The sequence below is a fragment of the Mytilus edulis genome, chromosome 4 (assembly GCF_963676685.1).
Source record: "Mytilus edulis chromosome 4, xbMytEdul2.2, whole genome shotgun sequence".
Classification (NCBI taxonomy): Eukaryota; Metazoa; Mollusca; class Bivalvia; order Mytilida; family Mytilidae; genus Mytilus; species Mytilus edulis.
Genome location: NC_092347.1, coordinates 90,657,463 through 90,671,700, shown reverse-complemented (window position 1 = coordinate 90,671,700; position 14,238 = coordinate 90,657,463). Strand labels below are relative to the sequence as shown.

The following is a 14,238-nucleotide window of genomic DNA, read 5'->3' as shown; positions in this document are numbered from 1 at the left end:
TGGGCTTTGCTTATTATTGTAAGCCGTACGGTGACCCATAGATGTTAATTTCTCTGTTATTTGGTCTCTTGTGGTTAGTTGTATATCATACCACATCTTCTTTTTCATATAGAAAACTTACCATTTAGTTGCACATACCCCTCTTAAACTTGGGTTTGATCTCAGGTTCTTCGGAAGGGTGAACAGATAAGGTTCTGCATGTAGCACCCGTCATGTCGCTCGTGTTAGTAAAACCTAGTTATAGGTATGATTTGATAGTCATATTCGGGAACAAGGGGACGTGATTGTAGTTTGCAATATGGTCATATCCGTTGTCATCGGGGAAACGGATATTCCATACAATCAACTCGTGATGGCGTCCATAACATTTACGAATGGATGATTTCAACTTCCCACCTGATAACTCTTGATTTATTGCCTTCTTTTTTAGCAGCAATTAACTATCAAGGAAATCATGATAGAAAAATCAAGCCCTGGGATATCATTTCAACTGGGAGATATTCCATTGGATTCATTATTTTTCGTTGGATACCAATTTTCGTGGATTTTTTTCGTGGGTACAGGTAAACCAAGAAATTAAATATTGAACGAAAAAGATATTTTCCATACAATTGTATGTAGACTTTGTCATAACCATGAAATTATTGAAAGGCAATTATATAATTATTAGAATTTTTTAGGCAAACTTAATTGTATCTGTTGTATCCTTTATCTCAAGTTCAATCTATGGAATAGATGTATTCAGCATAGTCACCAAATTTTGTTACATGCACACGTATAAAAAATGCGGTTTTTATCCAAGGCAATTATAGGTTTGAACGTTGTTTTCAATTTAGACTTGTTTTATATATATATAGATATAACGGAATAAATATAACGGAAAATGAAGGATACTGCTAAATTCTTTTCTTTCTTGAGACGAAGTTTCTATATTAAGTCAGCTTCCTATGAATACAGTAAAACCTTGTTAAGTAAAATAACCTCACCTCCATGTTTTAAGTAAGGTTTATTCTGTTGGAGGTTTTAATATCTGGAATATTTTGTTGACTCAAGTTTCTCATTTCACCTTTTTTGGTCGCAGTATTTCTTCCACGAATTGTTATCAATTAGTGTGTTTATATCTCCATATTTTCTTTAAATGTGGTAATAAAAAATAAAAAAGAAGAAAGAGATAGTTTATATCCATTTTTAATATTCATATACTAGTATAAAAAAGACAAATGGGTATAACATCGACGTCAATTCTTCATGGACTTAATATGTTCCTTTTTTACCTATAATGACGAAAACAATATTAATATAATAAGGTGATTGCATTGCATTATTGAAGGAAGACTAGTGAGTTCAGTTCATATTCTCCAAAGATTAAGTTAAATATACATTCCCTTCAATTGATCAGTTTTATGTCTTCTACGGCTGTTCATACCTATTCTTTAGTATTACATGTTTGATTCAGAGAATCGGTATCAAATTAATCTAGATCACTTTCAAATAAAACGAGAAAAAAAAGCAAAAGGTTTATTATTATTAGGTTTTACTATTTCAAAACTTATTTTAAATTCTTCTTATTTTTCAAATCAATGTTCATTTTCTATATATTACTTTGATGATATAGTTTTAGTGTAAACATATTGCAAATGTCACAATAGTGTAAAGTACAAGCAATGTTATCACAAAATATTTTACCTTTTACTTCCATTCCTTAAATAATTTTCTAATTCATTCATTATGCGGTATGCTATGTTTTACAATGTACCCATTCATATTTGTGTATCGGGAAATTAATCTGTATCAATAATTTTTTATGAATGCCATTTTCTATAAATCTCCCTCTCAAGTAAATATTTGGCAATATTAGTTGTATTATTATTATAAAATTTCCCATTTAAATAACAACTTTTCTTCTCTTTGGTGATGTAGGATAACTAACCTCCAAATTTACCGAAACTGCTGAATCCACTTAGACCTCGTCTTCCATTTATTAGTCCACCATTGACACTAATACCATTCAAACTACCATATGATCCAAAACCATTAAAACCACCATATGATCCTAAACCATTTAGACCACCTATACCATATGATCCAAAACCATTCGAACCACCAATACCATATGATCCAAAACCATTCAAACCACCAATGCCATATGATCCAACATTTTTAATACCGTATGGCCCATTGATACCATATGCCCCAAAACCATTTAGATTGTTGTACCCTCCAAGTCCTCGACCAAATCCATTACCATTAAAAAGTCCGATTCCGTTACCGTGAACACCGTAATTTCCATAACCACCTAATCCATTCAAACCCCTTCCGTTCATGAACCCGTATCCAGGATATCCACTTTGTACACTATATCCATTGTATCCAGCATATCCGCCAATGTTTAATGGTGAACCGTAACCATATACGTTGTTGAAATATCCCCCGTATCCGTATCCTGATCTACCATAAGACGGATATTCAAAGCCACCATTTCCTTGATATCCCAAACTACCAATATAACCTGGTCCGAAAGGATTTCCATATTTTTTCAGGTTATATTTGGGACTATATCCTTTCTCTCCAGCCTCCGATACCACAAGTCCGACAAGGGCTAAACAAATCAATACTATTGGTGTCATGTTTGTTGGTTCTGAAACGATTTTCAATAATTCGTTAAAATAAAATAATAATCATAATACCTTCAAAACATAAGCAAATACATATAACCGAAAATGAAAGAAAAATGTTGCTAATAAAATATTGAGATACTAGTATATATAAGAAATATGACAATAAACATGATCATTTTTGAGAGAAAGACAAATATCTTTTAAAGAAAATCAACTGCCTACCTCTGTGATGTTCAATGCTGGCGTGTTCCTTGTGATACATATTGTTTGCTACGTCCTTATATAATATACTCACTGACCACACATTTTGTTATAATCAATTATAAAATAGACATTTAACAAAGATAAATCTTGTTAAGTGGGTTTTTTTTTTTTTTAAAAAGAGAGAGATTATTAAACCACAATGATAGAAAATATTGTCATCAATTATTTGTTGCTATTGTTTTACCCTTTGTTATCGTGGTTTGGGGATTTTCATCTGTTAGTAATATTTGATATTCATAATGCAAGTGTAATTCAGTAATAGGACAATTTCCCATTTTATTAAAGTATTCGCACACTTTCATTGATATCCAAGTTGTGTATTTCTAATTATTTGTGTCGTTTAATGTGCATTTAATACTGTATTTGTAATGATCTATTCAAACTCTGACTCTTTTAACGAACGTTAACTGAGTTAGAGGTTTAGCTAGCTATAAACTCAGGTTTCATCTACCATTTTCTTCACCAGAAAATGCATGTACCAAGTCAGGAATGTGCCAGTTATTATCCATTCGTTTGATGTGTTTGAGCTTTTGATTTTGCAATTGCTGAAGGACTTTCCGTTTTGAATTTCCCTGGAGTTTGGTAATAAGTTTTGTTATTTTACTTCTTGCATTCATTCTCATTTGTTTTTTAAGAAGTTGAATGTTGATTTTATTCTTCTAGAAAATGTATGGACAATGAATAAGCTTAAAGATGCAAATCTTTCAGGCAAATTGCATTCGTGAATATATGGATCTACATCTACTGAATTGCATCATGTAGCTGTACAAACATTTTCTCGTAAGGTTTCATTTCTTTTTTATTCCTATTATTCTGTCTTACATTTTCTTTTCTTTTCACCTCGCAGAAACTTAAAAAAATTATGCCAAAATATAACAACAATGGTCAATAATAGTCTTCAATACAATATGTAGAAAAACTAAAGACCGAAAGACATGAAACCATGCTAACTCTGGGATGATACCATGTACTTTTGAAGGTCCCGCACATCTTGCTTCATACATATCACCAGCTTTGTCGCTCATGGTAATGGCAAACTCTTACAAAACTTTAGCCAAATGTATACCTGTGAAGTACGTTTATAAAGAGGGGGAATGATACTAGATGAACAGTCAAACTCATAAATCGAAAATAAATAAACTGACATGCACCACTGGGTCGGTGCCACTGCTGGTGGACGTTTCGTCCCCGAGGGTATCACCATCCCAGTAGTCAACACTTCGGTGTTGACATGAATATCAATAATGTGATCATTTTTATAAATTTCCTGGGGTTTTTTTTTACAAAACTTTGAATTTACCGAAAAACTAAGGATTTTCTTATCTCAGGCATAGATTACCTAAGCCGTATTTGGCACAACCTTTTTTTAAATTTTGGATCATCCATGCTCTTCAACTTTGTACTTGTTTGGCTTTATAAATATTTTGATATGAGCGTCACTGGTGAGTCTTATGTAGACGAAACGCGCGTCTGGCGTACTAAATTATAATCCTGGTACCTTTAATAACTATGCCATGGCTTTAAATGAAAAATACAAAACAGACACAAGTTAATAGTACACAAAAAACAACATAAAAAAACTAAAGACTGAGCAACAAGAACCCCATCAAAAACTGGGGGTATGTTTGTTTGTGTAGTCTCATAAGCGCATTGCGTCTCTTTCGGTTGCTCATCCAATTGTTAACGGAACTATAACAACTGTTATATAATTCGGAGGGTGGCACACGGTTTAACAAACCATTTTCCTCGGGACATGCCTTACCAAGTCATGAATATGACATTAATTTGTTGGTTGATAACGTTAAATTTGTCAGTTTTTATGAATTTTTGCTTTTTTTTCAATTTATCTTCAGTCTCGGTGTGTTTGTTATATTTTTTTATTAAATTATATACTAGTACTCAATATGTTAAAATGTTGATACATACAAATAGATATAGCAAAAAGCTGAAATATATTATGTTTAATTTCATTTTGTTCATCTTGCACGTAGGTAAGTAAGCTACTGTTTGGAATAATAACATTGTTTACGAAACTGACCGACGGCAGAGAAACTCATTTCAATTGATACTATTTTGGAATTTGAATTTGAAGCCAAATATAATACCCCAAAAAAATTGGACTAATACAAAAGACAACAAAAATTTCGTCATCAGCTGTCAAACGTACTCCCAGCTATCCTTTTCTTTGTTATTTACTAAACTGTTTTAAAAACATTCATGTTCTTTATGCTGGGTATATTTTTATCAAAATTATGTATTTTATTTTCACAAGCCATCTCTGAACTAAAACTGTATAAAATACAATATATGTTTATTCACTTTTAAATAACATAAAATAATTTGACACTTTTAACCAATACTGTAGAAATGTCATATAGTTGAAAAACAGTAGAAATTGAGAATGTTTCATAAACCGCAAATATAGTAGTGGAGAACACTTTTTTGTTGTTTATGTGAAAATATATCATTAAATACAATATTTCCTTCACTGTGGTTAACCTTGAAAACACAAATAGTCTATTCCAATTGTTCTTCGTTGCTTTGTGTCTTTTTTTTTACCAAATATCATCAGAAATTGAGAATGTTTCATAAACCGCTAATATTATAGTGGATAACACTTTTTTGTTGTTTAAGTACAAATATATAATTTATTACAATATTTTCTTCGCTGTGGTTAACCTTAAAAACACAAATCGTCTATTGCAATGGTCGTTCATTGCTGTGTGTCTTTTTAACAAATATCACAAATTGTGGTTTGTGATTACAGTATATAGGTCATAGCGTTTACAGAATTTTGTCATTGCTAACTTAAATTATCTATAGCTCGCAAAAAAAAAGGTTCAATATGTTTTCCGTGTAACAATTTCTGAAGTCATGATAGTGCATCATAATATTGATGATAGGTTAAGAATAACTTAAATAAAGGGAGCGGATATGGGTTTTGATGGTTCTTGTCTAAGTTTTGGGGATAATTGTTTTGTGTTTTCTTTTTCTTTTTAAGCGAGTGTATGGTATCCGGATTAAAACTTGAAATTAAACATACACAGGCAAATTTCACTCACATCAATTTCACGTGAATTTAAATGCATGTGAATCTCGCTATATCCATTTGTATGTAGCAACATGCTAACATATTGAGTACTAGTATATAATTTAATAAAAAAAATATAACAAACACACCGAGCCTCAAGATAAATTGAAAAAGGACAGAAATTCATGAAAACTGACAAATTTAACGTTATCAACCAACAAATTAATGTCATATGCATGACTTGGTAAGGCATGTCCCGAAGAAAATGGTTTGGTAAACCGTGTGCTATCCTTCGAATTATATAACAGTTGTTATAGTTCCGTTAAAAATTGGATGAGCAACCGAAAGAGACACAATGCGCTTATGAGACGACACAAACAAACAAACCCCCAGTTTTTGGTGCGGTTCTCGTTGCTCAGTCTTTATTTTGTTTATGTTGTTTCTTGTGTACTATTATTTGTCTGTTTTGTCTTTTTCATTTTTAGCCATGGCATGTCAGTTTATTTTCGATTTATGAGTTTGACTGTTCCTGTAGTATCTTTCGCCCCTCTTGTATAAACGTACTTCACAGTTATCAATCTGGCTAAAGTTTTGTAAGAGTTTGCCATTACCATGAGCGACAAAGCTGGTGATATGTGTGAAGCAGGATGTGCAGGACCTTGGAGAGTATATGGTATTATCCCAGATTTTGCATGGTTTTATGTCTTTCGGTCTTTAGTTTTTCTACACATTGTTTTTTAGACCATTGTTGTTATATTTTGCCATAATTTTGTAAGTTTCTGCGAGGTAAAAAGAAAAGAAAAGAAAATGAAATGAAAGACAGAATAAAAGGGATAAAAAAGAAATGAAACCTTACGAAAAAATGTTTGTACAGCTACATGATGTAATTCGGTAGATGTAGATCCATATATTCACGAATGCAACTTGCCTGAAGGATTTGCATCTTTAAGCTTATTTATTGTCCATACATTTTCTAGAAGAATAAAATCAACATTCAACTTCTTAAAAAACAAAGGAGAATGAATGCAAGAAGTAAAATAGCAAAACTTATTACCGAACTCCAAGGGAAATTCAAAACGGAAAGTCCCTAAGAAAATTGCAAAATCAAAAGCTCAAACACATCAAACGAATGGATAATAACTGGCACATTCCTGACTTGGTACATACATTTTCTGATGAAGAAAATGGTAGATTAAACCTGATTTTATAGCTAGCTAAACCTCTTACTCAGTTAACGTTCGTTAAAAGAGTCTGAGTTTGAATACATCATTACAAATACAGTATTAAATGCAAAAAATTAAAATGCACATTAAACGACACAAATAATTAGAAATACACAACTTAGATATCAATGAAAGTGTACGAATACGTTAATAAAATGGGAAATTATCCTATTACTGAATTACACTTGCATAATGAATATCAAATATTACTAACAAGTGAAAACCCCCAAACCACGATAACAAAGGGTAAAACAATAGCAACAAATAATTGATGACAATATTTTCTATCATTGTGGTTTAATAACCTCTCTTTTATTTTTAATAAACCCACTTTACCATGTTTATCATTGTTAAATGTCTATTTTATAACTGATTATAACAAAATGTGTGGTCAGTGAGTATATTATATAAGGACGTAGCAAACAATATGTATCACAAGGAACACGCCAGCATTGAACATTACAAAGGTAGGCAGTTGATTTGCTTTAAAAGATAATTGTCTTTCTCTCAAAAATGATCACGTTTATCGTCATATTTCGTATATATATCTCAATATTTTATTTGCAACTTGTTTCTTTCATTTTCGGTTATATGTATTTGCTTATGTTTTGAAGGTATTATGATTATTATTTTATTTTAACGAATTATTGAAAATCGTTTCAGAACCAACAAACATGACACCAATAGTATTGATTTGTTTAGCCCTTGTCGGACTAGTGGTATCGGAGGCTGGAGAGAAAGGGTATAGTCCCAAATATAACCTGAAAAAATATGGAAATCCTTTCGGACCAGGTTATATTGGTAGTTTGGGATATCAAGGAAATGGTGGCTTTGGATATCCGTATTATGGTAGATCAGGATACGGATACGGGGGATATTCCAAAAACGCATATGGCTACAGTTCACCATTAAACATTGGCGGGTATGCTGGATACAATGGATATAGTGTACAAAGTGGATATCCTGGATACGGGTATTTACATGGCAGAGGGTTGAATGGATTAGGTGGTTATGGAAATTACGGTGTTCATGGTAACGGAATCGGACTTTTTAATGGTAATGGATTCGGTCGAGGACTTGGAGGGTACAACAATCTAAATGGTTTTGGGGCATATGGTATCAATGGGGCATACGGTATTAACAATTATGGATCATATGGTATTGGTGGTTTGAATGGTTTTGGATCATATGGTATTGGTGGTTCGAATGGTTTTGGATCATATGGTATAGGTGGTCTGAATGGTTTAGGATCATATGGTGGTTTGAATGGTTTTGGATCATATGGTAGTTTGAATGTTTTTGGATCACATGGTATTGGTGGTTTGAATGGTAATGGTATTAGTGTCAATGGTAGACTAATAAATGGAAGACGAGGTCTAAGTGGATTGAGCAGTTTCGGTAAATTTGGAGGTTAGTAGTCCTACATCACCAAAAAGAAGAAAAGTTGATTTTTAAATGGAAAATTTTATTATAATAATACAACTACAATTGCCAAATTTTTGCTTGAGAGGGAGATTCATAGAAAATGGCATTCATAATGCTTTTTGTCTCGTTTTATTTGAAAGTGATCTAGATTAATTTGATACCGATTCTCTGAATCAACAACATGTAATACTAAAGAATAAGAAAAGGTATGAACAGCCGTAGAAGGCATAAAACTGATCAATTGAAGGGAATGTACATTTAACTTAATCTTTGGAGAATATGAACTGAATTCACTAGTCTTCCTTCAATAATGCAATGCAATCACCTTATTATATTAATATTGTTTTCGTCATTTTAGGTAAAAAAGGAACATATTAGGATCCAAGAAGTCCATGAAGAATTGACGTCGATGTTATACCCATTTGTTTTTTTATACTGGTTTATGAATATTAGAATGAATATAAACTATCTCTTTCTTCTTTATTTTTTATTATCACATTTAAAGAAAATATGGAGATATAAAGATCTATAAACACACTGATTGATAACGATTCGTGGAAGAAATACTGCGACCAAAAAAGGTGAAATGAGAAACTTAAGTCAACAAAATATTCCAGATATTAAAACCTCCAACAGAATAAACCTTACTTAAACTATGGGGGTGAGGTTATACTTCTTAACAAGGTTTTACTTTATTCATAGGAAGCTGACTTAATAGACCTCTTAATATAGGAACTTCGTCTCAAGAAAGAAAAGAATTTAGCAGTATCCTTCATTTTCCGTTATATCTATTCCGTTATATCTATATATATATATATAAAACAAGTCTAAATTGAAAACAGCGTTCAAACCTATAATTGCCTTGGATAAAAACCGCATTTTTTATACGTGTGCATGTAACAAATTTCGTTGTTAAAGGTTCTAAACACAGCACAAACAACATTTTCCAAAAGACCAAAAGAGTGACAAAATATATTTTAACAAAACGTATTTGACTAGCAGGTCGAACAAATGATGTTCTTAAGCCTGCTGACTACCATTATCGATTGCCAAACAAATTGATCACAAGGTGTAACAAAATGGATCTCTATATTAACTTAATACCAAGTAGAAAACAATAAACTTGCGGCAAAGATGTAACCATAACATGAGGTGCGAAATGTTTTACACCATATCCGGATTTCGACAATTAATGTCTCTTCGGTGATGTTAGGGATCGAAAAGTATTTGGTAGGCCATTTAATTTACTGCAATTTAAGACAGACTCTTGAATTTTCATGAGTCAAAATAGGTTGAACGGATTATATATCTTATACGATTTATGGTGACTTGAATAACACCAGTATCACTCAGATTACAATTCTACCTTGACAGGTAAGTTTGTATTTAGCCTATAAAATACTTATTTAGCCTTGAGAATTGAAAGGTCAGTTTATCCCATTCATACAATAGAAGTTTACCTATAAGGGTCAGAATGGGGTTTACAGAATAGAAAATAAATGTAATAGCAACAAAAAATAGAGAATAGAGAAAATGAACAACAAAATAAAGAATAGAGAATAATGCGGTGCAAAAGTATAAAGAATAAATGTGCAAAATAAAAAGGAAACTTAGGTAACTGTAATGCAATACCGATAATATAATGATCAATGTGCATAATTGATAAATAATCTTGTAACAGAAAGACTATATAGTAAAATCTTCATGAGAATTTGCTTTACAGAATGAGAGTTATTTTTAGGGCTATTAAAAGAAAAATGCCCTAAAAATTTAAAGAATACAGATATTAAAAAACCCATGCAGGTCCTCATGTCATTTACATTGTCAAAATATAGGACACATCTAGTCAAACTGGTTTTAAACTAGACATCTAGTCAAACTGGTTTGGTATAACTGACTGTTTCTTGCCCTAGATGTCTATTTCACAGTGACCTTATGTGTTTGTGCTAAAAGTACATTGTACTGTCAAATTCATTGATTTTCTGTTGGGACATGACCTACATTGTAAACATGCAAAATAGTGGCTTGAGATTTCATCTGATATTAGTATAATTAATTAAAATTTGAAATATTATATCCTGGTTGATGATGGGTTTTTTTGGGACCAAGATGTTTTCTTCATTCTTGTTCACATTATGATTATTTTAACCTTCAACATTGTTCAATGCACATTTAAAGATAGAAAAAATTTCAGCTCTCATTTAAAATATTTTGCAACTTAATAATAATCTGTCAGAGTTGGTGTAAACAAAAAACAATACACTGCAAGCATAGTCTATTTCTATAACAGTCAAGCAGATAGTTTTTTTCTGAAAAAAAAACTACCATGTAAAGAAATATGCAATTAAAAGGCCTAAAATAACCCCTAAAATTCAACATTAACAGATTTTTAACAATTAAATCAAGATGCACAAAGTTTTAAGTATTGGTCAGAATATAGGGTTCTTTAGTACTTTAACAATATCACAATAACAATAAAGTGACCTTAATTTTGGACAAGGTAAATGGCATGAAGCCAAATTTATCAACCTCTATTGTATGAATGTATGGGAAACTGACCTTTCAATTCTCAAGGCTAAATAAGTATTTTATAGGCTAAATACAAACTTACCTGTCAAGGTAGAATTGTAATCTGACTGATACCGGTGTTATTCAAGTCACCATAAAAAAAAAACATTGTTAAAATACTACTTAAGTCACAATCACCGGAACATCTCTTGATTTTGTATTTAAACAAGTATAAGGACGTTAAAGTCAGCGTATACATTAAGGATAAGAATAACATTACTTTTTGGAAGTCTTTGTTAATAAACAAACTAAAGGCAGTTATGTTGGCAAGGAAGTTATATTTGTAGAAAAAAAATTGAAATGTTTTTAAATCTTTCAAAAAATTACGAGTAGTTTGTCTGAAATTTAATCAATACATAAGGAATATCAAAATGATATGTTAAAATTGACTTTGGTGACTATGCTGAATACATCTATTCCATTGATTGAACTTGAGATAAAGGATACAACAGATACAATTAATTTTGCCTAAAAAATTCTAAATAATTATATAATTGCCTTTCAATAATTTCATGGTTATGACAAAGTCTGCATACATATGTATGGAAAATATCTTTTTCGTTCAATATTTAATTTCTTGGTTTACCTGTACCCACGAAAAAAAATCCACGAAACTTGGTATCCAACGAAAAATAATGAATCCAATGGAATATCTCCCAGTTGAAATGATATCCCAGGGCTTGATTTTTCTATCATGATTTCCTTGATAGTTAATTGCTGCTAAAAAGGAAGGCAATAAATCAAGAGTTATCAGGTGTAAAGTTGAAATCATCCATTCGTAAATGTTATGGACGCCATCACGAGTTGATTGTATGGAATATCCGTTTCCCCGATGACAACGGATATGACCATATTGCAAACTACAATCACGTCCCCTTGTTCCTGAATATGACTATCAAATCATACCTATAACTAGGTTTTACTAACACGAGCAGCATGACGGGTGCTACATGCAGAACCGTATCTGTTCACCCTTCCGAAGAACCTGAGATCAAACCCAAGTTTTAGAGGGGTATGTGCAACTAAATGGTAAGTTTTCTATATGAAAAAGAAGATGCGGTATGATATACAACTATCCACAAGAGACCAAATAACAGAGAAATTAACATCTATGGGTCACCGTACGGCTTACAATAATAAGCAAAGCCCATACCGCATTAAAAGGCCTGAAATGCCAAATGCAAAACAATTCAAACGAGAAAACTAACGTTCGAATATTGCTTATGATATTTTTCCTTCATTTGTTTTCGTGAAATCGAAAAGGAGATGCTTTAATTGCTGTAAGGACCTTGTTTGAATTTTGAATATAATGTGTGTTATCGTCATAGAGTTTATAATAGAAAAGAACTACAAAGTTTCTATCAAATTAAAATAAGAACAAAAATATCTATAAATGTATTACAAATACTGTAACTAAATCAAATATTATTCTAAATGATTTTTAGACATCAATCTTCTTCGGTCATTTAGTGACAATATTCGCCAACTTGTTCCTTTTGCGTGGTATGTATCGTCATTAAGATTTTAATAAACGAAATAGATGTGCACTGAAACATTATAAATTCAGGAACAACGTTACCCCAAATAACTAAACACCTTTACTAAATGTTTTAACATGTACAAAGATTTGTTCAGGCATAATGGTTGGTCATGAAGACCGCTATTTAAAAGACAGGATATCATATCACAATTTTGCCGATAATGTTATTTTAAAAGTATGTACCATCAAGACTTAACTGTACAATGTCAGGGCTTTTGTAGACTGATTGTGAGGTAATACCCTTAACCAGTTTGAAGTTGATTGATATACACGTGAGACACATGGTTTATTTAAAATTTACAACAATATCTGAACTAGCTTTCTGATTGTACGAACAAAGTTTGTGTTGCTCATTTCCACGAAAACACTTTGTTCTTTTATTTAATCATTCGGTGAAGTCGAAGAAAAGGGGATGGGAAATGGCAATTGATTGCAACAAGAAAACTTAGAATGACCATTTAAACTACTGTAAATTCAGAAACTATTGAGCGAATTTTATATTATAATTTTTGAAGATTTGACAAAAATGCGAGATAAACTATTGCGATTTTTGAAAAAAGATCGCCACACAGATATATGTACCGGACATAGTAGTTCTTATCATTGCGATACTCACCTAGTCTCATTATTCACATTAATAAAAACCCCGTCATTACGTATGAATTTACAATACTCTCTCCAATAGAATTATAAAAACAGTACAGACTATTTTCCTGGTAACTAGAAAAGATTGCTCAACACGAAAAGCAAGAAACGGAGTTGTTTCGTTATCGTCAACCAAGTTCTTATATAGATTGTTAATTAAAGCGATTATCCGAATCTCCTAGATCAATCAGAGACTCATGATGAATTGAAAAAATCGCATGAAATCAAAAATGGATCAAAACCAGATGTGTCGTAAAGATAATTTACATTGCAAGATTATTTGAACTAGATTATTGATGATATCTTTTACTTTATGATCAGGTGGAAGAGTGTGATAATAAGACGCACAGTTGGTTTCTATAAAAATGAACACTCCATTGAAAACACGTCTTCCAACGGTAACAACTATGGTGGGAATAGAATAGATTAAGCCTCTTGATTATATCAGATTTTGAAACGCTTTGCTCCAGTCACAATCACATGTAAAATTTAAGGATCATGCTAATTTAACATTCATCTTGAAAAGTTCCTCTTTCTACTTCATTTCCATAAAGGTAATATAATAAAATTAGAGAAGTTGGTTTATATGGGAATGACCACTGTCTACTGGAAAAAAGATATACAATGGCACAAAGAAACAGATCAATCACCGGTTTGTTTTGAATATTAACTACAAACGTAAACCATCGTACAGATTACGTTGAACAAAATGAAATCTAACTAATGAAGGCGGTGATTAATTTTCTTTACCATAGCACATGAATATAATCGAAAAGACGTGAACATATTTTACAAAATCCGATGAGTATTACAAATATAACATTAAACATTTAAGCTAAATACATGAATTTGGAATAATCAGAGTTTATCAACACATTATTTGTCCTCTTTGTTATTTACACATATATATGATACTAGATATCT

General features: G+C 31.6%; 2 protein-coding genes across 3 annotated transcripts; one reads left to right on the top strand and one right to left on the bottom strand.

Moving 5' to 3' along the window:
* Positions 1 to 1,172: 1,172 nt before the first annotated feature.
* LOC139520991 (keratin-associated protein 19-2-like) lies at positions 1,173 to 2,889 on the bottom strand. The gene is made up of 3 exons (XM_071314116.1): positions 2,841 to 2,889; positions 1,931 to 2,638; positions 1,173 to 1,274 (listed from the first exon to the last, which is right to left on the bottom strand). The coding sequence occupies exons 1-3, from the start codon at positions 2,878 to 2,880 to the stop codon at positions 1,255 to 1,257; spliced, it is 768 nt and encodes a 255-aa protein (XP_071170217.1). The 5' UTR covers positions 2,881 to 2,889; the 3' UTR covers positions 1,173 to 1,254.
* Positions 2,890 to 7,610: 4,721 nt separating this feature from the next.
* On the top strand, positions 7,611 to 9,029 carry LOC139520989 (uncharacterized). Of its 2 annotated transcripts, XM_071314111.1 has the most exons (4): positions 7,611 to 7,674; positions 7,800 to 8,300; positions 8,367 to 8,546; positions 8,920 to 9,029. In XM_071314111.1, the coding sequence occupies exons 1-4, from the start codon at positions 7,650 to 7,652 to the stop codon at positions 8,937 to 8,939; spliced, it is 726 nt and encodes a 241-aa protein (XP_071170212.1). In that variant the 5' UTR covers positions 7,611 to 7,649; the 3' UTR covers positions 8,940 to 9,029. The 2 variants fall into 2 exon arrangements, with proteins under 2 accessions (XP_071170212.1, XP_071170211.1); XM_071314110.1 differs by having other exon boundaries at positions 7,800 to 8,546.
* Positions 9,030 to 14,238: the final 5,209 nt, after the last annotated feature.

Coding starts and splice junctions, on each gene's coding strand:
- LOC139520991 (XM_071314116.1), bottom strand. CDS start 2,880: ATGTATCACAAGGAACACGCCAGCATTGAACATCACAGAG. Junction 2,639..2,840: donor CAGCATTGAACATCACAGAG/GTAGGCAGTTGA, acceptor AAATCGTTTCAG/AACCAACAAACATGACACCA. Junction 1,275..1,930: donor CAGTTTCGGTAAATTTGGAG/GTTAGTTATCCT, acceptor TCGTCATTATAG/GTAAAAAAGGAACATATTAA.
- LOC139520989 (XM_071314110.1), top strand. CDS start 7,650: ATGATCACGTTTATCGTCATATTTC. Junction 7,675..7,799: donor CACGTTTATCGTCATATTTC/GTATATATATCT, acceptor AAATCGTTTCAG/AACCAACAAACATGACACCA. Junction 8,547..8,919: donor CAGTTTCGGTAAATTTGGAG/GTTAGTAGTCCT, acceptor TCGTCATTTTAG/GTAAAAAAGGAACATATTAG.